Source organism: Rhinichthys klamathensis, unplaced genomic scaffold (genome assembly GCF_029890125.1).
Source record: "Rhinichthys klamathensis goyatoka isolate OS25496 unplaced genomic scaffold, OSU_Roscu_1.1 h1tg000370l_1, whole genome shotgun sequence".
Classification (NCBI taxonomy): Eukaryota; Metazoa; Chordata; class Actinopteri; order Cypriniformes; family Leuciscidae; genus Rhinichthys; species Rhinichthys klamathensis.
The window spans coordinates 222,868-247,014 of NW_026606878.1; the positions used below are offsets into that span (position 1 = coordinate 222,868).

General features: G+C 37.7%; 1 protein-coding gene across 2 annotated transcripts; it reads right to left on the reverse strand.

The window, feature by feature from the left end:
* Positions 1-395: 395 nt before the first annotated feature.
* ninj2 (ninjurin 2) lies at positions 396-23,135 on the reverse strand. Of its 2 annotated transcripts, XM_056233477.1 has the most exons (4): positions 23,011-23,135; positions 18,888-18,994; positions 677-887; positions 396-572 (listed from the first exon to the last, which is right to left on the reverse strand). In XM_056233477.1, exons 2-4 carry the CDS (start codon positions 18,921-18,923, stop codon positions 424-426), a joined length of 396 nt encoding a protein of 131 aa, XP_056089452.1. In that variant the 5' UTR covers positions 18,924-18,994; positions 23,011-23,135; the 3' UTR covers positions 396-423. The 2 variants fall into 2 exon arrangements, with proteins under 2 accessions (XP_056089452.1, XP_056089451.1); XM_056233476.1 differs by lacking the exon at positions 23,011-23,135 and having other exon boundaries at positions 18,888-19,166.
* Between the last annotated feature and the right edge of the window lie 1,012 nt (positions 23,136-24,147).

The window sequence follows — 24,147 nt, forward strand, 5'->3', positions numbered from 1 at the left end:
GGCAAACAGTAATTCATGATAAACATTTATTGTTAGTTTTCATGATTAACATTTACAAATGACATGTCAGGAGGATGAATTAGATGATGCATTCATGTTATTTAAGTTTTGCTTCTAGGTAATATAAAATCACTGGACAGTCTAGGATAAATGAATGTTTATAGACTGTTTAATATAATGCCCTCTTAAGAAATAAATTTAAAAAAGACTTTAAAATAATCGTGTCTTATAAATATCAAATATCAAAGCCTGGAGGAAGTCTTATCATGAATGGATGTGACTTTCATCATAACCATTAAAAACATGAAAGAAACAGTCACAAGCTTGATTAAAACTCAGTTTGCTTAGCATGCATATTCAACTTTGATATATTTCTTTCACATGTCAAGGCAGAATCCCCAAGGATCTTACAGACAGTTCAGGCTACTGTTTAGGATAGAGACCTGTCTTCTGCACTCCGAAAGCGGTGATGAAGATGTTGATGATGACGGTGAGAAACACCAGCCCTGTGGCCACATTATTCATTATGTCCAGCTTCCTCTGATTGGCCACATCATTGAGGTTTTTGCGTGCTGAAAAAGAAAGATTGTATAGGAATGACTAAATCCATTGTGATTAACCCTTTAAAATCCCTGACAGATTTTGTGCATGATGATGTAGGCTACTTCACGCTCACCCATGTTGACGAAGAGCGCGCCTGCGAGCACTTGGAAGAAGAGTGACGCAGCGATGAGGATGATGACAGTGAGGAAGTACTTGAACTCAGGGCCCTGCTCCAGCACGGCTTTCAGCTGAGAGGCGTTCGCCATCAACAGCGCCACATCCAGCATGCTCTCTGCTATACTCTTCTTAGTGGCATAGTGGTTCAAGTTGAGAGGTTCTGCGGGCTGACAGAGAGAAATCAATTCAACTTAAAATATTACATTCAATTAATTATTGAATTAAATTAAAAGGGGCTATGTAGGATTCAGAAACTGGTGTTATTAGCACCACTCAACACCGGTGGCCGTTAAGTGAACTGCAGCCAGTAAGTAGGCCTGTGACGTACAAGGACTTGATTCAATGACCTGATATATCACGGAGAAGGTTTTTTGTTTAGAAGTAGGAAGAAGTTGAAAATACCTTTGAATATAGGTCTGCATGACACAATTACATGATTAATTTACAGTAGGCTACGAGTTAAGAGAACGTCACTTAAGTCATTCTTAAAAAAGGAAGATGTGTTCGGATTTTTGCCGTCCTGATACGGCAAAAGTTTAATATATCAATTAGCTCCGCTGGTGGAAAAACGCATGGGACTCTAGAGTTGTGACGTTCGCGAACGAACCGATTCTTTTGAACGGCTCATAAACATGAACGATGGGAGCCGAGTCGCGGCTGGAGGGGAGCCGTTCTTTCTGTCGTTCTTTTTTCATGCGTGTTTCACACAGATGCACACAAATTAGCTCCTCAGTTATAGGGGAAGGGGCGCACCCAGCGCAGGGGTGCTACTGCCTAACAGCATGATGATAGTTGTGCACGCGCGCGCATCCTTTACGTGAGTACTCCAGTGGGAAAAAACCCTACGTGCTGTCATTGGGTAGGAGCAGAGCCAATGACTTATGCCGTCACATGGTTACTCCAGTTAAAAAAAAAAAAAAAAAAACCCACTAAAGTAACACTAAGTTCCTTTGTAAATAAATACAAAGGAACTGCTTTGTATTTATTTACATTGCATTTTGTGTTCATGTTATTGTATCTACAGTATATATTTACAACTTTAAATTGTTTTTGTTTTTTATCAAAATGTTCTTGTGGTATTGTATGAATAACATAAGTCAACATAGCTTTACACATACACATACTTTGTACTAAAGGTAAATCCAAAATAGTGATATCACTTTCTAAGCAGAGGGATGTTGTGCAACCCTATGGAATATAGTCCACACATGACAAATGAGGTAATAATCAATATTTCAGAATAATTCAAACTCAGATATTGGTGTGTGATATCTGAGTTTTAATTAATTGACTACAAATCTCACCTCATCATTCCTCCCAGTGATTATTTCCAGGATAAACTGAGATTCCCCCAAGCTGGCTTCTTTAAACTGACTAAATATTTAAAAAGAGCCAAAAGAGCCGTTCTTTTGAACGGCTCTTTGAAAGGAACGGATCGCAAAGATCCGGATCTCCTCAAAGAGCCATAAATCCCATCTCTATGGGACTCACTCATCCACAACCGTTCGTTGCTCTGGTTGGTTGTAGCGTTATCCTATTGCGTGCAGAGGGATTTTGAAAGGTAACCGTTTATCCCGCCCCTCGGATTGAGGCATGTCAATGGAGAGTTCCCAGACCTAACATCTTGATGTAGGTCTGGCATGCCAGGCTACTATAATATAACTATATAAAAAAGTCTGTGTTCTACATGGATGTTTGATGTTTGTGGTGATGGCTAACATAATGTATGGACTGTTTAATGAAATGCACTAAAAACGATGTGAATATTCTTAAGGTTTTTCATGATGAATGAATGCACTGACTTTTATGAATTTGACCACTGTAGCTACCAATAGATGGCAGCATTTTACTATCAATCTCTCAATCTTCAATGTTCTTTTTGTTGAAACAACCTGGGGGCGCTAGATATTTAAATCATCTTTTTCTTTCTCTTTCTTTCTTTCTTTTTTTGTTTGCATGATATAATTTATTATTTAAAAAATAATAATAAATTAAGAAAAAAATTACATTATAAAAATAATATCTTTTCAACATGTCTTCTAAAATTAGTACATTACAGAAATATGTAGCCCTCTTTAATGCCAAATAAACACTGATGATACATGTAGATTTTTTTCTCAACCCACTAAACTATTATTAAAAATCATTATCCTCAGCCTCTCTTGCTCATATTGTATTTCTTATCTCTCTTACACCCTTCAATCCTTTCTATCAAATCTCAAAATCAATTTAACATTTGCGCTTCACTTCCTGTTTCATGATTGCTCTTTTTAATCTTGTCTCTCCTAACGTTCCCTTATCACTGTCTACAGGACCTGTTAGAGACATGTGGATTGGAAGAGATTGCATCTACATACACATGACCTTGGGCAGATGTCTTATCTACATCAGAACACACATGCATGCTTCATACATGCGACATATGAAGAGGTTGTTTTGTAGGGGGGGGGGGGGGGAAACGGAATCCTCTCCACCAATCACGGCACAGTAAAACGAAGACCAGGCAAGCGTCCAAATACCACATGCACAGGCTCAGTGTTTTCCTTAATGATGGGGAACGTTTTCCTTTTTTCTTTTTAAAATAAACACCATGGGAGAGGTCAGGAATATTTTACATGTGGGGCCCGTGTAGTTGGCCCACAGGAAGTCCACCTCCCCACCCACTCATTGGCTGCTCTCACGTCCAATAGCAAATGGGAAAGGGCGAGGAGGGTTCAATCAAACAAATAACTTTTTTTGCTCCGTCTTCTTCTTCTTGGCAACCACGTCTCACAACACATGCAGATAAGAAGGAGGGTCCTTGTAAACATTCAAACCCTCTGTGCTGGTTTGAAAACACCTCGTTCGCCACAGAAAAGAGAAAAACACATAAATAAATATGTAACTCTCTAAAACTATTTATTTTATAATATTCATTTTATTCTGTCATATATTCTGTCATCTCCATCATGGTAAACGTATTCTTTATTTTAAATCTTTATGAAATAAATCTGTACAGAGGAAATGGTCATTTAAAATACTAATAATAATTGAAGCAATAAATATTTAAATTGTTTGTGATTATTTCTCTGTTTGATTGGATTATCATAGATACTTGTAATAACAGTTCTATGATTGATTTTCAATAAACAATCAAATATACAAATAAATTTGAAAAATAGGACAAACAAATGATGAAAGTATGGTCAAATGTTTTCAAATATACTTTATAATCAAACTATACAGTGTAATTTGAATGACCTCATGTGTTGATATGATGCCGGAGAATAGCAGAGCTTGTACAAATATAGACACGATCAACAGCAATAAGTTGTTGGCTGCAGTTTACTTAATGGCCACCTGTGTCGCTAATAACAAGGGTTTCTGAATTCTACATATAGCCCCTTTAAAAGCCAAAAATACTGCAACTGAATAAAAACACCAGCAATGACCCAGTACATTTTTGTTGTGGGAAACTTGTTTAGTCTGTGAATGAAGTATTATTTTGGAGTCAGGAAACGGTCACATCGCCAGGCCGCTGGGTCAGATCTATTTTGCTCTCTATTTCCTTTCTTTCATTCATTCATTCATTTTCAAGTTAGTGTATGAGCCACTCACATGTTTAAACCAGCAGCGGCATGAACTGAGAATAAATTCTGTTTACTTTCAATGGCGTAACCCTGATCAATTAAAGCCTTCAACACAAAGGAAGCATTGGAACGACGCTGTCCCCAAAGGCAGGAGTAGTTATGAAAGATCGTCATAAAGCCCTTTCCTTCTTTATATGGGGAGTGCTGAAAAACAAAGGTCTTTCTGTCTCTACTGGATTCATATTACGATGATAATATTGTGAGATTTTATGACTACAAGAAGTTTCTGCCGTTCTGTGCTCTGACATGCCAGGATAACGTGACGATGGATTTAAAACCGGTTTGGGATACAAGGGGTGATATGACAGCTACTGTACTCACTAACCTGTGGCAACATTGCAAAATATAAAGACCTGACGTTATCTTTTTCCCTTCAACCATTTATAAAATACAGACTTCCTTCCTGTTGGACATTCTGGCCTGTAAAGCATGACCTTTGACCTCAATTTCTCTGCCCTGAATCTGAGAGATAAAAATATCAGAGTGTGAAGAAATGTCAGAATCAATCAACAAAGAGCAGTTACATAAAAATATGTCCGACCTGTCAAAACTCCCACTGTATTGCAACATTAACCATCAATGTCATCATGGCAACCCGGGATCCATGTAAACAGAGCTGGTAAAGTTATGTTGCCTCAGAACTTTCAGAAGTGAGCCAATCAGGGCCAGGATGAAATGGTATTATAGCCAATTAGAGAGTGAATGGAGCTTTAGGAATGTGTTGACAGGTCGGTTGGGGCCCAGAGTATTCTGGGAATTTTAGATACAGTAAACCTAAGTTTCCCAGCAACTGTAGGGGATAAGGAACACATGGAGTATTACAACATACATTCACTTGAATGGTTGGTTGCGAAAGCTGCCTGTTATGGTGTGGGGTATAGGGTTAGGGGTTAGTTTCTGTTGTAGCATTGTGCACCATTCAGCACGCCCCTACCTTTTGGCAAGCCCATTATGACCTGCAGCTATCCTATCGTTTGATTAAACGCATTGAATAATTCACGAACGAAACAAGGGACTGTCTCATTTCGACTTCTTCACCCTCCGCAGGTCGCATTTCTCAGCCGCATACGTCATCGAGGATCTCATTTCAGAAAAGCATCCATTGCATTCCAAAGTAAGAAAGAAATTGCAGTAATTAACACCTCATAGTACATTTTTATAACGGTTACACATACATCGTTCTGAAATGAGACAGCTGAGATGATAAATGCACTGCTTTTATAAGTGAGTCGTTGTATTATTCACTCAACCAATTCGTCCAGATTCATTAAGGAACAAAGCACCACTATATGTTTGTTTGAAGATGCTTAACGGTGCTTCGTCTTCATTTGGAACTGACAAACTCTCAATATTGTATCTAAAATGGAAGTTTCATTTTAACCTCTTTGCTATGCAGTATTTTTTTTTTTTTTTTTTTACAAAACACAAAAGGGCACTGAAGGCCTTGTACTTTATACTTTATCACTTACGTATACTAAAGTATAAATCTGATGTCAAACTGTTGCTTATTCCCTCACTGAGAAAATAAGTGCTTTTGAGAGTGTGTTTAACAAACTTCACATGGACGGTTTTAGTCTGTATAAACCAATAAAACCGGGCCTTTTATCACTGACAGCATGTCTGCATTTGTGCAATAACAGATTGCTTTCTACGTCTAAGTGAAGTTATCCGTGGGGCGTATTGTAGGCTGTTTAGATTGGTAGAGGGTCACGCTATGTTTATAATGGCAGTTGCTATAAACACTGGAACATCTTCACATCACATTAAACACAGGGAAAGTGGAGGCAGAGAGGGTGCGATGGGACAGGCCCCTTCCCGCCCAGTGAGCCTGCGGCAGCTGTCACACCTGAAGAACCGCACGACCTCATGACACCACATTCACATAATCACAAAAATGAAGATAGATAGATAGATAGATAGATAGATAGATAGATAGATAGATAGATGATAGATAGATAGATAGATAGATAGATAGATAGATAGATAGATAGATAGATAGATAGATAGATAGATAGATAGATAGATAGATAGATAGATAGATAGATAGATAGATAGATAGATAGATAGATAGATAGATAGATAGATAGATAGATAGATAGATAGATAGATAGTGGCTGTAAATGTATTAAAGTACTTAAAGAAATTAAGATTCATTCCTTTCAGAATATAGGTCTCTAAAATGACACTGTGCATCTGTAATTGACAGATTAAAAAGTATTATATTAAAACTATTAAAAAGTCGCTGAGTCACTTGCTCATAACAGACTATCACCTGCACTGACTTCCTGCCACTGTGACTCTTCAGTGTGTCACTTCTGCTGCTATTGTGTTCGTATGGGAGGTTGGGAACATGTGTGTTGTTTTCACACGGGCAGAGGAAGGGGTTTGTATATTAACTGTGGTTGACTTAATTTGAATTTGTCATGCGGATGTGGCTAAATAGAGGCTGAGAAAAAAGACAATTTAGATGCAGAAATGGTGACTAGAAAAAAAGTGTCTGTTCTTCTTTTGAGGTCGTAGCTCACCAAATACAAAGCAGTCCGTACGTGCAGACACCACAGTTAAACCCAGTTTCTTTTCTCTCTTTCTATACAATCACACACATATGAAGGCAAACATAAAGGTTTATCGCCCCACAACACCCCTCACTCTTTCTGTCTGACTCCGACTGACTAGACCATTTTCACTTCCCAGAATTCACTTCTGCAGGCGGTCTAAAAGGTTGGAAATGTGTTTTCTGTTAAACTGTGACTGTGTTTTCATTCATAACCTTCGGTGATGCCCTTCTTCTTGCTGTCATGAAAAAAAAAGAACATTATATAATTACTGAACCCATAGGAGAAAAGAACTTTCCTCTATTAAAACGGGAAGTTTGACTGGGAAGGACATGCTAACAGCTTTGTATTTACATTACACACATGAAAATGATTTGCTACTTTATATGGTCAGATGTAGTGGGTACAAGGAGGAGGGAAATTCTCATTAAAGCATTTGATAGAGTCTTCAATATGTCAACACAACACAACACACTTATAGTCAATCAGCAGTAGGGGTGTATACACTCATGATGGGGGGAGGAGAGAGAGTGAGATTTGAAGAAAGACTGTAGAAAGAGAAATGGCTGAGAGACATTAAAGAGAAAAGATCAGAGGAATATCACTGGAAAGTGCATGATCAGGCAAGAGCTTTAGGACCCAAATAATAAAGCTTTCCAGCGCTGGAGAAACCTGAAACCGGAACGCAGAGGTTGTGTTGTTTCTGCTCCGTATATTGATATGCCAGGTTTCACAGAACCAAGATATGCTGTTGTTGTAATGTTAGCTAGTAACAGGCCAGCGTTGAGCGTCATTGTGTGTCTGGAGCTGCTGGCAACAACCAACTCTCGCTTATAAACTGTAGGCTACTCTTGTGAACGGTATGTTCTTCATTGTCGTTCGTCGTCTTCGCATTATTTTTCGTGAAGCTTCAGGATAAAATTCCTACCTTCTCTTTCCCATGAACCCACCAAACATCCTTTATATTTCCTGTAGTGACACAAGGACGAGTAAATGATGAGATACGGTGCCCTAGTGTGTTGTCATTGAAGTAACTACATGACGTGAGCGGATTGGGAATGTGTGTGTGCTAAACTATAGCTAGGAGACAAAATTGTCCCCAAAAGTGAGCTAAATCTGACCAAACGTCACCTTTGGGGACGTCCTCAATTGGAAAACTCAAACATAAACACTTTTTTTTTCTTTTTTTTTACGTATATACATTTTTTTCTTCTAACACTAAAAAATAACTTTTTACAGTTTGTCATTATGATTATAGTAGCTTTATATAAAAGTGTATTGTTTTTATAAAAAACAATACAAATTTGTCCTCATTTACAAATGTGTGTGAGTGTGTTCTGCTGGGTTTTATTGGGATACAGCGACACAGAGCTGGACAACTGGGGTGTCACTGCTATAAAATGGGTCATGATATTCACATTAACCCAAGACGAGTCCAGCAATGACACACACACACACACACACACACACACACACACACACACACACACACACACACACACATTCACTGTCCTTTGATAAGCAGTTTATCTGCAGCACTCGGCTCAGGGCTCTCTCTGTCCCTATCTGTCCTGGAAACAATAATAAAGAGAGAAAAGGAGAGATGTAAATGTAAATGGAAGAGCAGAGGATGAGCAGGTTCCTTAGCTCAGGGCGGAGGTCTGTGTTTGTCAGTTCAGTTTTCCAGCACCATCTTATCACCCAGTTTTTTTCTCTCTCTCTCTCTCTCTCTCTCTCTCCATTCCTCCCTCGCTTTTTCCCTATCTCCCCTGAGCTCCCTGTGTTGTCCCTCCCTATGAAAACATGATGACCTCAGACAAACTGGACTGGACCAGACCAAATCTTTGTTACGGTGTGACATAAGTGTTTCACAAAGTTTGGCTGTGTGGCACGGAGAGTGAAAAAAAAAGGTTTAATTTATTTAAAACATTTTCAAAGTAAAATTAAATAAAATGTCAAAATTAAATGTAAAATGCCATTTCATTTAATTAAATATATAATTAAATATATTTTTATCCTATCATCCAATTCCTTTTATTTCACATACTGACTGTAAATATGGATATTTAGAAAACACATATTAGCTTGGATATTAGCTTAGAAAGTGAAAGAGATATTAGAAGGTTTAATTTATTTTTTGTTTATTATTACGTTAATAAAAAAAAATTACATTTATTATAATTGTTTTTTTGTTTTGTTTTTACACTGTAAACGGTGATCAGTTGACTCAAGTGGAAAAAGTGAGAAAATCCGTTTTGGGAATTATTAAGTAAATAAACTTCATGCGTAATTGAAAAAATTAAGTTATGTGTCAAGTTCACAAGTTATTTACTTAATAATTTTAAGCCAACGGGTTTCCTCACTTTTTTAAGTTAAATCAACCGATTATTTTTTACATTGTAACAAACATGGCATGGAATGTAAAAGAGAAATTTGAATTTTTCTCTTTTTTTTCGGTAAGGGTAATATAATGTACTATAACTTAGATTTTATTTTTACTTAATTAAATATATTTAAATATATCATTAAATGTATAGCTTTTGTATTGTGTTTATTTATTTTTATTTTATTTTTCTGATAAACCTGTATTTTTTTATTACCATGCCATATCTTATGTTGGTTTTAACAGTAACCAATGGCATATATTTGTATTGCCATCCTAGCAACAAGCTATAAGATAAAAGTGCACATTTGCAGTGGGAACAACCCATTTTCCCCACTTGTTAACAATTTCCACGATTCTCTCATTATCATCACTGGCCTGTAATCATAGAGGGCACCAGATAATTTTTTTTATAGCACATTCAAAATGATAGATGATTATACTGCAGGCATTTTGCCCTGTCAGACTGACCTCGGAGTTACTCAGATTTATGCACTATATGCTATATCATTATACCAGTGCTCTTTAATTGTCTCTTTAGGTTAACACACTAAAGTTAGAGTATGTGTGAATATGTGTGTCTATGGAGGGGTGTGGTTGTGTTGGTATGGCAGGGCATCAAAAAGGCAAAATGGCCTGGATTGGGCAGCAGCAGCTCTGGAAAGCACCGAAACGGCTGACTGCTTTAGTCATGGCTGCTGTAGTCACATGGGCTGGAATGTCTTTCATACTGAATAATACAGTTGAACCAGCTAGAAATGTGAGTGCAAATTCCTGCTCTGCTGGTCAATGAGTTGACAAACAGCTAGAGGGAGACAGGCCTTTCATGACCCTCTGTGTGTGCATGTGTGTGTGTGTGTGTGTGTGTGTGTGTGTGTGTGTGTGTGTGTGTGTGTGTGTGTGTGTGTGTGTGTGTGTGTGTGTGTGTGTGTGTGTGTGTGTGTGTGTGTGTGTGTGTGTGTGTGTGTGTGTGTGTGTGTGTGTGTGTAGAAGCATCTCAAAGCACTGGTGTCATATTATAGTGGAACGTCCAGTTTGTCAAATGACTGCTGGAGTGCCTGAGAAACACATTAGGCTTTATTATCTGCCTGTGTCTGTGCTGAGAACAATCTCTCGGGCACGCTGACTTCAGATTTATGGGGCTGTGATGACTCATCCAGCTCTGAAGGCCATGTAGTGTCTAAGATACTTCTACTGGGGTGTTCATGGTCTCATGCATTACCAACATTGTCCTGCTGGGGAACAAGAAGCTAAAAAAAAACAGAGGGAGAAATGAACTAAACAGCAGAGCAAAATATCTTTTTTATAATTGTTTAAATAAAGTGTCATTTTAGTTCCAGATGTTTCTTTAGATGCTATATTTTTTATACTATTTAGTGCTCTAAAAATTTAAAATGTTTTTTTTAAAGAAAAAGAAAAAAACAAGTATGGTTTTTTTTAATTATTATACTGTAATTTGGCATATTAATTTTAAACACATAACTATATATAAATATATATATGTGTGTGTGTGTGTTTATATATGATTCTCTTAAAACTATTAAATTTGAAGACTTAAGAACATGTGGAATAAATGGAAAAAATTGCACACAAGATATTAGTATTGTTTTTTTTTTAATATTGTGATTTTTGCCATATTTATTTTAAATACATAATTTTTTAATATTAAAATGTCAACGATTGTGATTCTTGGCTGCCATGGAAATTCCATTCTGTTTATTAAAATACAACAATGCAGCGATTCCTTTGTGAAAGTCAAAAACAGAAGAACTAAGTGCCAAAAAAAAACTGTTCAAACGAAACATAGAAAAATAGCAATGTTTTTGTGCATTTGCGTGTTCACATCAATCAGAGAGCATGTGTTCCCAGGGACAGGAAGGCATCTGTATGAGTCAAACAGGCAAGATAAATAATCTCAGAATACATCAAGCGTCTCTATACTGACATCAGGATGGACGGATGCCAAACAGTCACAAGCACATGTATACTGACTGCTGAACAGCCTCAAATGGGCCACTCTTATTAAACAAGCTTCTGAATTTCACGTTTGTTTGTGTATTCGTCTGGAAAATTAAGATGGAAAACCAAGGTCATGACATTTCTTTGGCCTCCACAAAAGGGCTGCAGCATGAAAACGCTCTTGAATTGCTTTACAAAGCATTGCTTTGAGGGTCTAAATACTATCCAAGCACCGCCAGTTGACCACAACACATCTTCAATAAAAATATTTGACACCTTTGTCACTGGTTTAAAAACCCACAAACGACTCACTGTTCCTTGTACTCAAACATGTTTTCAATCAGTATGCCATTAAAGCAGCTGGACTCTTTAGACGAACAGGCTCCTGGATCGCTGTCAGTGTCGTATGGGACTAAGGTCCATATTAAAGTGTGGAACAGCCCAACACCATGTTTAACAGACATGCCTCTCATAGTATGAGTTACTCTTTGTGGCTAAAGGACACAGGTTAATGCATAGCCTAGCATAGTAAAAACACATCGGCCGAGAGTCTGTGAAGAAGAGGCTTCCAGAGGGAAAGTTAACAGGAAATAGTTATATAATCTCACACATATGTTTTTTATATATTTTTGATCATTAAAAAATATATATTTATTTTATTGGAAGTGTTTAGTTCTGCTCTGTTCCCAAATCTAATGAACTGTCAAAAGGCTTCTCAGCAAATAAGCAAATACAAATATGTAACACAAATCCTTGGTAGTCCATTTTCAAGTCCATTGCTGCGTCCCAATTCGCATTTACGAAATTCGAAATTACAATTAGTGTCCCAAATCGTAGTATGTTAAAATGAGTATTCCAAAGACTCCTGGATGGTTTCCGAATCTGAATCTGAAGTGCAGATCCACACACAGTTTAATGGCTAATATTACACACAACCCATTCGATCAGAACTACAAACACGAATAAAAAGTGTAAAACAAACATGGCAGATATGTGAGACTGACAGTTAAGTAGAGAAATTCGAGTGATTAATAATCAGTATAACCTAACGAAACGATATCCACATTATATTTCATCTGCAACAGCATTGTGAACTTTTATAAAGATACTGTACATTTGGTCATTAACTTTAAACTGCATCATTATGCAAACACATGAGGACAGTCTCCGCACGAAAGACCCGTGACTGGCAGATCAACTTGCTAATACATTTCTCTCCGATATGGTAAATGAAATTAAACTCAATGTGGAGGATTTTATCTGCAACAAGATGACTGACAGGGCAGTTTAAACTGCACGACAGAGCGGTGCTACACACTCAAAATTATGTACTTTTTCTTCACAAAAACAGCACTTACTTTCAGGGCATAGTATAATTGGGACGCGGCAAATATTGAGTAAACGAGTATATTTTCACTGAGTCTGTTGCAATGCATTCTGGGATTGCATTATTTTTAAAGATTACGGCTACGTCCGAAAGCATCAAGGCACGTCCGATTCCGATGTTAACTTCACGTCCTGTCTCCTGAAATACCTTCATCTGATCACTTTTTGAAGGCAGCATGTAGATGTATCCATAGATATCCATAATAAAGGCTAGATGTCTTATGGCGGAGTCTCTATCGTCATCACCGGCGGCCATCTTGTCACAGGCAAGCTTTCTGGCAGGCTCTGTGGTATCTGCTGTGATCAGCAGGAACACAAACACTCTTATCTCGTTGAAATCTTGACGGATTTACAAACGGTTTGGTTTCTTACAAACATTATTAACGTGGCTATAATTCTGGATGATTATTTATTTATACACTTATTATTCATAAGTATCAGTGTCATAACTACATCTCTGATGTTTATAACAAACCAAACCGTTTGAAAATCGGTAGAAAATTTTGCAAGTTATGGTTATTTAATGCACCATTAAAACACAATGTTACGAGTGAGCGAGCTGCCTGTGACAAGATGGCCGCCAGGTGCGGACGTCGACCTCCATTGGCCAGCAGCGAGGACGAGACATCTAGCCTTTATTATGGATATCTATGGATGTATCCTCCGCTGCCTTTGATATCCCAAAATCCTTTGCGTTCCATTCAATAAAAGTTAAGCTAAAAAAGAAAGATGGCATCTGAAAATTGTGGTTGGTGGTCAGTTTGTGTGTAAATGTACGTTTTTGAGCAATGTTTTCCACTTTTGATGTCATTTCTAGCGAGAAATTACTATTAGTAATTAAAATTTCGCTTAGTTTTCACCAAAGCCCTCTCTATTTGCTGTAGATCATTAAACCGCTACGCTGCCTCAGATGTCTGTCTGAAATCAGATTCGTGGGGTACCTTCGTGCGCAAATGCTGCCTGCGAAGTCATTGCCTGATAGGGCAGCAAGTCAGACGCCTACGTTTTCAGACACAGCCAACATCCAATGCGTCCTGAGAACTGTCATGAGTTCGAAGTTTAAGTTTGAATTTGTGTCATATTTGTGAAGCATTGAATAAAGCGCTATGAAGGTGACTTGACTTGACGGCAACATAATGATTCTGCTTAGTCTATGGAAAAAAGTCTTAATGTTTGTGTATGTGTGTGTGTGTGTGTGTGTGTGGGGGGGGGGGGGGGGGGGGGGGGAGGGTATGGGGGGTGCATACATATGGTTCCCAAAGAATCTAATTTGGAAGCAGAAGGCATGACCTCAGAAAACCCCACATGTTTTGCTTCCACATGTGACATCTCCGCATGAGACTTTCCTCCAGGGCTTTCCTGCCTTTCAGTGCGGAGCACCCACTGGTTTGGACCACTAAAGAACGCTGTGTTTCCTTCCCTTCTTCTCTCTGAGAAGTGCTGTCGAGGAAGAAACGCAGACAGATGTGACTGGATAAAGTACCTTAAACTGACAACTGACCCATGAACGATCAATCATGCTGTCAGTGACAAGCCATGTTCAAACACTCTCCCAGCAGTGCCATGTGTGTGTCCTATACCAGTGAATGATAAAGAAGAGCTACACATGCCTGTTATATGAAAACAACCAGACCAAAGTGTGACTGTTTGTTTTGAGATCTACAGTAGCCATAAAACTATTTGGACACTTAAGCTACGCTTACAGTTGTCTGAACTTTATAACAATTGGCGTTTGAAAAGTTCACACAGGTGTAGTTCATCACATTATATGTTTCCCTAACTTTTTCCTACTTTTTTCATCTTCAAACCAAACTAAATTTAAATCCTGTCTGGCTAGCATGCTTCCCATAATGTTTACACATTAGGTCAGTATGGGGAGAGTAGACGGTCTTTTGTGACTCGAATGCATTCGGCCACCTGAGTGTTTACACTACGAAAGCAATCCGGTCTAATGCGTTTTCAAATACCTCTGGAAGTGGTCGAAAGTGGACAAGCTCAAAATATATTTGACCCCATTTACAACTATTTAGCGTCATCCTCTGGTAATCGGATTGATGAAAATGCTTCTTAGTGCCAAGTGTAAACAGGGCCTAATATGCTGATTTGGTCCTCAAGAAACATTTCTTATTATTATCATTGTTGAAAACAGTTGCTGCCTAATATTTGTGAAAACTGGGATACATTTAAAAAAAATTTGTTTTTTACACAAAGTTCAGATTTTTGATCAGAAGAACAGCATTTATTTGAAATATTGCTTTAATATATATAATTATTCACTGCTTAAGAGTGCTTATAACGCAAACATCCGCTGAATTGTGTATCATGTCAAACCCACAAAGCAATAATCATGTTGTCACTAGGACACTAAATCAAGAAGATCAAGGTGTTTCATCACAGACGTGACACAATCGCAACCTCAGGTTGGGGCGTTATTCATTCAAATATGGCTATAGTGTCAGTCGATATCTTTAAACAAACATTCTCTAGAGACATGTCAACAGCAGAGCTGTGCCAGTTTCAATTTTCTTTCAGTTGTTACTTTTTAACCATTCTATCAAAGAGCTTATCGTGTCTGCGGGGTGGTCACGGATGTGTTCACAGGCTGGAGCAACATGTCCTCTGTGAGATCTCTCACCAAGAGGCCCCTGTGAAAGGGGCCCCATTACCCCTTCCCACAGGTGAGGGAATATGCACTTCGCATATCTCATTCTGATAGCTTTGACCCTTGAGGACCCCATCAGGCTTGAATCCAGGGCGCATCGTGACCTAGTTGGTTCACAGTGTCCCTGTATATTCCACATGCATCACCTCAGTGACATACACCAAAAAAATGCTGGTGAGAGGGAGGAGCAACCTGTCACTCACATGAGATCGACCAATAGCAAACCACTACTATCCAATCAATTCCCGATGGACAAAATCAAGTCCCGTCCTGTGTTTTTTTCTTGTTCGAGAAGCCATTTTACTTGGATATATATCACAATACATAGGGAAGAAGAGACTATTGCAACTTCTGTTTCATGACGACTTTAAGCCAGATAAACCTTCACAGACTTTTTATGGCTATTCACACTGTCAGTTTTTGGGAAATTAAAACATTCAGATGACACACAGCTCATATCTCCATAGATGTAAGATACCAAAACCACACATGATAGACAATAGATGTCCATTCCGGTTCTGTTCACACAGCAAGGGTTTTCCAAGAAAGCAGTTGTGAGTCCTAAAAATGTACGGGTGTGAGTTCAGTTATAGAATGCGGTTGTAAATAACTGATCTGTGTGTGAACGTAACCGAATTATGGACTCAAATACAGGATTGACAACCGTATTTTGTTGCTGTGTGAACGTGGCCTATGAGTAAGTGTATATAAAAATGAGTTTGACAATGTCCAGACAGAATTAACTTAACATTTTTTCAGTTCAGCTTCAGCTTTTCCAGTCCATTTTATGACTGGGAGAGTCAGATTCAAAAAATATTTCTTACTTTAATAGAAGACCCATTTTGCTTGTCATTATACAGTAAATTATTATTTAAAGCTAAATGCGATAAAGAATAGCCTTTTTAGTAAAGCTTGTAAAAGCGTATAAAATCAGTACTCCTACTATTTCTGATTGTGACTTTGAGAAGATGTCTTCATCAAGTCAGTGGGCATTCTGTGTTCATCTACACATGAACTATAAGATATCTGTGTCCAACTGTCACTGTGGTGACCAAACATCTAGCAGACAGACGACTAATCAGAGGAGGAGAGTTAAACATTAACCAGTGTTATTATTATCAAACAAACCTAATTACCAATAACCCTGTTTAATGCACTTACATAACCTTCAATGGCCTTCAGCGTAAACCTCATAACTGCATCACCCTTATCTGCCTTCATTTGAAGTTTCAAAATCATCAAACTACATATTAAACTTAAAAATTGCACATTTGTTTTATTATAATAAAAACATGGTGCTACAAAATGCACTGTATCTCACAATGTGACTGCTTTACAGGACCCCTTCATAGATGACAACATAATTGTGCAAATCTGTATTTCATCCCACATCTGGAATCAGTTATTTCTCCCAGAATTCCACGGTGCATTAGAGTATTTGGTATTATTGTTACTGCAACAGCAGCACTGCATCACGGGACATGATCCAGACAGATCTATGTGTTGCTTGGATTTCCACGGAAATTCAATATGAATTCAACACGCAGTCATGAAGCAAGTAAAAAAGCAGGGGAAAATGACACGAAGTTGAAGGAAATGCATTCAACACGTGGCTGTGTTGCTTTCAAACGTGTCCCACTAGTGTGAGAGATGCCAGATCAGGTGCTACTGCCCACTATAGAGCCCGGTCCAAGTGGCACCAATGTGCCATCAGGTCAAAGAGTAGTAGCCAAATTCCCAGAAATGCCAGTCATCATCCTGTACTTCACAAAAACACTCCAAAGGTTTCAGCAGAGAATACAAAAATACACTGAAGAGAATTAGATGTAAATCGCACTGCCAAAGAAATATAGCTTAGATATGCACAAATCTTTTAAATGTCAAAAGATCCCTAATAATATATGTTATCGCATTCCTGTAATGCACATATCCAAGTTCAGATAGGATTTGACATCCGATGAATCAGCGCATTATCTGGCAATCTTTTTCACAGGGATCAGCGTGTTCTGTAATTTCGTATAGTACCCTGCCTGCAAGTGCTGTGTAATCCAGAGGAAATGGGATCCCAACCTCACAGTCATGACCGTGGATTAGTTTGGAGACCCGCCGATCCACGCTTCTCAGACAGATGGTGTGTCGTTCTGCTGTAAGTGACCGGACTGAGACCTTTGTTTCATAACTAATTTGTCTTCGCTGCTCAGGCCATGGGCAAGTGTTATTAAACATAATAATATAATGTTGTTATAAAATTAACAAGTCAACATTTGGACATTTACTGGGACATGCTTGGCAGATGGATGTAAGGCAAGGATAGTCCTATGACAAACAAATCCTGCAGGAATTTGTCCCTAGGAAGTGGAATTTAATATATGCCACTAATAATAGAAGCATGTCCGAAAAGGTCATTGAATAAAACCTTAAAGGGAAAGTTCACCATAAAAAGAAAATTCTGAAAAAAATGCATAAAAATGCAAAATATACTGTTCAAATGTTTGGGTCAGTAATACTTTTATTCAGTAAGGACGCATTAAATTGTCAAAAGTAACAGCGAAGACATGTTACAAAAGATTTTCATTTCAAATAAATGCTGTTCTTTTGAACTTTTTACTCGTCAAAGAATCATTGACACTGTATCAGTTTCCACACAAACATTAAGCAGCTGCAGCACAACCTGTTTTCAACACTGATAATAATGAGAAATGTTTCTTGAGCAGCAAATCAGCATTAGAATGATTTCTGAAGGATCATGTGACACTGAAGACTGGAGTAATGATGCTGAAAATTCAGCTTTCGCCACAGGAATAAATTACATTTTAAAATGTATTTAAGTAGAAAACAGTTATTTGAAATTGTGGCAACACTTTAGAATAATGTACCATCATTAATGAATACCTACACAGAAATAAATGAGTGACACAATAGTTATCATGCTTTTCACTTTTTATACTATTTCAAATAATTAGTAATTCCTTATGAGTATTACAAAAAAAAAAATCTTCTTTTGTCTTACATGAAAGAAATTTAGTCATACAGGTTTGGAACGACATGAGAGAGAATAAAAGATGAATGATGAATGAATGATGATGAGAGAGATAATTCTCACTTTTGGTGAACTATCCCTTTATGAAAAAACAAACACGTAACTGAACTTCAAACTGTATTTTATCCCTAAATGAAAGTTATGGTGGTCTAAAAAGTAAAAAAAAATCATGATGCTAGAAATAGACCTTTTGAAAACTCCACAGTTTCCATCCAACCGAGTGTTGTAATTCTCTCCCTGGGAAGCTTTGGTTGTCATAGGTTTGTGACAATCCTCCTGACCCCAGTAATAGTTTGGTAAGTGCATGTTTTGTTGATCTTCAGGTACATTAAATGTTGAGTCTGTCTTTGCAGTCCATCACTAATTGATATTTGATGGATTCTTTGAGTGATGCTCAGCTTCAGAAGAGAGAGAACTACATGATCACCTTCCTCTAAATACACAGAACATTCTGCACCCCGACGTGAGGACAGAGATCAGGAGAAAGAAAATAAGGAATGTCATGTCGCAGACCCCAAAGAAATACCAATGGCTTATAGACGTCTCAGCATACCTGTGGTCGATCTGTGCGTCCTCTTGCTGCTGACATGGCGAGTCCCGGATGACCGTCGTTGATGTGCCCTGTGCGGAGGAATCGTAGTCGAGATACGCTCCGAGTTCCTTAGAAAGGGGAAAGTGGGAAAGTTGGCAAAAGCTTTTGAAGAAATTCATGGCACACAGCAAGGACAGCCGTCCAGACAAACAAGTGCGTTATTCACTTCTTTCCTTTTTTTTTTTTAAAGTCCAGCGCCACTCCAACCCACTGGACTGGGTTTACAACAAAACTGAGCACTCCTTTGTAAACAGTAAACCAGTCAAATATATCCAGTGTAATCACAGTCTGCGGAGAGGAGAAAGACGAGATTTTTTCAGTTTCTTGTTCAAGTGCCCAGTCAGTATTATTAGACTCAAATTCCCCCAATCCAGTCAAAGGCTACATTCAGAGCTCATTCACACAAACTGCAACATTTTGATATTTTTATAAATGTGTGGCCAATATGTGGTTAGTGTTTTAATATAAAGAACACACAAAAAAATGTATTGGGGACATTGGTAAACTTCACTGATGAGTCTAAAGTTTTCAGAGTTCAAATATACTTTCTCCAGTTTAACATGCAGAGACTACATTAAGGAAGTCATTTATAGGCTACTGTAGTTTGATTTTCCTAAAAAGTGTAAACACTGCTATTTCAATATCGCTCTATTTGTCCATGGCATGAGTTTGGAGTAGAAAAATACCTCTTCGGCTGGACAATGAAATTACAGTTTTCAGGAAATATGTTGGAAACAGCTGGGTTTTTTTTGTTTCTTTTTACAATTAGCTGTACAAAATTACACATTCCCCTTTAAAGGGATAGTTCAACCAAAAACCAAAGTTCTGTCATTATTTTCTTACTCTCATGTCAATCCAAACCTGTATAACCTTTGTTTCATGGAATCACAAAGAAAGTCAGAAAAAAAATCACAAAACGCCATAAAAGTATAAAAAATTTAACAAAAAAACTGTGATTTGTTTGCTATATGGTTATATAAGTCCAGAATCACTGAGTAAGTGAGTTGGATCAATCTAATTTCTAAATGTATTGAAAAGATCATATTCAAAAGAATGATTTGTTCATGAATTGGACATTGGACCAGTTGAACATTTATTGGACCAGTCTAATTTCTAAATGAATCATTAAGAATGTTTTTGCGATTCAATAAAAAAAATATTTTTTTAATGATTAATTTATGATTCGGTCATTGCTATTTCTCTCATGGCTTTTCCGAAATCTATTATGACCACCGGTTTCATAATGCAGCAGACTTTTAGGTGTAGCCACATATTGTGTGATTAAAATTAACACAATATTACGCATATTGCATTTCAAGCCATCATACACAAACCAGCAAGCCACAGCAGTGTGACACACATTATTCAGCGGCAACTGTTACGAGACACTTTCTTCTTACAATGTGGCCTTGGGATGCTCCCACATATTAGATAACAGCGAGCATTTGGATAAAGCGTGTCCGGTATTAAACCATGAAATAGATATTTTCATCCAAGACGACAGTGACCTGCTTGTTTTCTTGTTAGCAATTATCCGAGCGAGGCACATAACGTCCCATTATGCGGTCACAATAGTGATTTGACTCATGAAGTCACAAGGGAGAATAATAATAGCTGTAATTACAGACACAGAGAGGATCAGCTAAAGGCATCAAACGAAGCAGATTTTTCTAAAAGGCAAAGAGCTGAAGCGCAGCCTCCTTTAAGGGTGCGGGTTGGTTGACAGAAGGTCCTTTCAACTGCAGTGCCCCGATGCAGGTATGTTAAACATGCCATGTTTGCTAAGGGTTCTGGGCCCCACTAATAAAAAGTCGGAGACGGAGAGAGAGAATGACTCGTGAGAAGGTGATAGGTGGATGCACTGCAAAAATGCTTTTCCATTTTGTCTTGTTTTTTTTTTGTCTCGACTTAAGAATTTTTAGATATTTGGACTGAAAACAAGACAAAAATACTAAGTAAGAAAAGCATTTTTGCAGTGTGCCGAGATGTTTTTGCCCTCCGAAATGAAGGCTCACTTCGTCCAGAGCTTCAACTGTGAAGAACTAAACAGCAGCCTGTTTGCTCTCTTCAACCGTTCCCACAGTGACAGTTTGTGCTGGTCACTCACTCGTTACTCTACTGAAATACACAATGAGACATTAGCAGCTACAGTCACTGACATAGTGCATGGGCTGAGTGCCATTGCAGCTGCAATAGTGGTGGACACGTGGCCTTTGTGGTCCTTTGTGCTCCGCTAGTGCCCAACACATGTAACCTCAAGCACTGAGCCAGAGCAGATGACCACTTTGAGGCCTAAAATAGACTGAATTAAAATTAACTTCTGGTCCAAGTGGCCAATGCAGTGTGTGAGCTAATGTGCTATACATTATGCAGTCAGTACCGTTAAAAAGTTTGTGAAAGAAGTCTCTGTGCTCAACTAGGCTGCGTTTATTTGTTCAAAAATACTTGTTTAAAAACTTAAAATGACTGCTTTATATTTTAATATATTTTACAATATATTACATCAATTCTATCAGTATTCAGTGTCACATGATCCTTCAGAAATCATTCTAATGCTGATTTGGGGTTCAAAAACATCATTATTAATGTTGAAAAAACAGTTGCTGCTTAATATTTTTGTGGAAACCATGATCCATTTTATTAGGATTCTTTGATGAATGTTCAAAAGAACAGCAGAAATCTTATATATATATATATATATATATATATATAAAGGTACATTAAAAAAGTAATTTAAAGCAAAAATCTTACTGACCCAAGTGTACACCATATGAAAAAAAACCTTTAAAAGCTTAAGCAGAGACAAAACTCTTCTGAGAAGTAACAGTGTGATGAAGACTTAACGACCAAATTCAGGCCATTTCCCTTTAGTTAATTAACCAGATAGCTTTCAGTGAGTTTGTTTTCCTATACAGTAAAGACAACGGGATCCTCCCATGAGTCCCATCCCCTGAACTCTGTACATTGTGTCCCATCCACTCTGTACCATCAAACAGGACTTGCTTTAGCAGTAGGAACAAAAACACAGATTTCTATCAAACTATCTGTCATCACCTCGCCTCTGATACCTAGAGTGTTCTGAAGTGTGTGTGGCCAATTGTACTGAGCTTTACTGTGTCATGTAGGATTCCCATGGTCATTTGTCTTATGACCAAGTTATACAATGCATACAGGATTATTAAGATTACCTACTGAAAGAAAAAATCTTAATAACATGTAGAGCTCAGTTAAAAATATCCTTTTTTGCATGCAATATAAATAGCTAAAATTTACAATTCTTCAGTTTATATTTGAAATATTTCCTGGTACATGAGCTGGAATTTGAATAAAGTGGGCCTGTATTTTCTCATTTACATGTCACCTGACTTTGCATTCAAGTGTGCTGAAAGATTAGCACGTGACATCCAGTGGCTCTTTACAATGGAATGTTACTTTCCAGCAGGCATTTGACACGGTGGCCCACTCACACTTTAGATTAGCTGGTGCATTGTTTCAATCTCAGAGCAAATATTTGCCTTCCGGAGTGTTGCACTAATCTTAAAGACCAGTTTAAACACAGTAATGCACAGTGAGGAAACCCTGCATAATGTTAAAAAATATACAAATGATAGTTTTCATAATGAATTATCAAATGCAGAGTACGGTGGGTGCTAAGAAAGGCCTGTTTTCCTCACTCCCTCATTACCACCGCCAAGTGGATAAACTGATGTACTGAAGCTATACATGATATGACATGCGTCCTCTTCCTCAGTCCTTACTTTTGTTATTCCCCTAAATAATCCATTTAGAGAAATCTTAAACTCACCTAAATCTACAAAGAAAGATAATGCACATTTGACACATTCTGTTTGCACTAATCAATTAGTCAAATAATGACAGGGTTGTTAATGCAATCTTCTTTTGTCATTGTAGCAGTGTTAAATTTCCACATGCTTTCAGTCGACCCGTATGTCAACAGAACTCAATCACGGCCTTCGTTTGGGCAGGGGAACAAAGTGTACCCATCTCAGTCAATGCATCCAGAACAAACAGCCTCTCAGGCATGCAAGACGCATTCTGTGATCTCGACACCTTACTGCCTTACTTGATTATGCACATCCTGCACATGCTTGTGTTGCCTCGCTGGACCCCACAGGTGGTTTTATGTAGCAGTAGGGCCTCCATAGAGAAGCTGTGATGTTAGCAAAGATCCTACTCGTGTGTGCCATCTGGAATGCAAACAAGAAAAACAAATGTTGAGTATAAGGGCTTCACATAAAGAGAAATCAGTGTCTGGCCACAGAAAAAGAGACTCGCGTGTATAGAGAGGAGGGTCTTTTGTATTTTAATTTACACTTTCCATGCATATATGTGAATCAGTTTCTGCTAAATGAAAATACAATTTGTATTTGCCATTTCCTACAGTAGTATTAATATTTATAAAACTGAAGGTGTTATATTTTGCAAAATATAAAAAATATAACACAAACTGAGGACATGCTTAGTATGTACCTGCAATATGCATAATTTAATTGTAGCAACATGACCACAGAAATGTTCCTTGCCATACCTGTATGCTTCCTTATTTTTCCTTTTTAATAAAGCATACAGTAAAAATGCTATTTTGGTTTGTGCTACAGTAATATTTTTGACGTTTAGGCCCTGTTTCCCAGACAGGGCTTCGATTAAGCCAGGATTAGTCCTTAGTTCATTTAAGTAGCTTTTATACACGTGCCTTAGAAAAAAAAACATTACTGGTGTGCATCTTGAGACAAAACAATGACACTGACATATTGGGACTAGTTTTAAGCCTGGTCTGTGAAACCGGGGGTTAATGTTGCTTCATGATTAATATCACTATAATTTTCTGATATATTTTAAAAGATATTATTATTTAATATCCATCATCTGTAATAAATTAGATTACATCGGAAAATATTGTATTCTCTCTTTCCCCCAATTTCACAGACGATGCTTAAGCCTAGTCCAAGACTAAAATGCATGTTTGAGCTGTTTTAACTGAAAGCAACTTGCACTGAAATATCTTAAAATATGTTTGGTCTCAAGATGCACACTAGTAATGTTTTTTTTCTTTCTTCTAAGGCACCTTTATAAAAGCTACTTAAATGGCCTAATTGAACTAAAACCTAATCCTGGTTTAATCTAAGCCCTGTCTGTGAAACCAGGCCTTTGTTAATAGAATATAAAAGCACATTTTAAAGGCCAAATCAATGCACAAAAA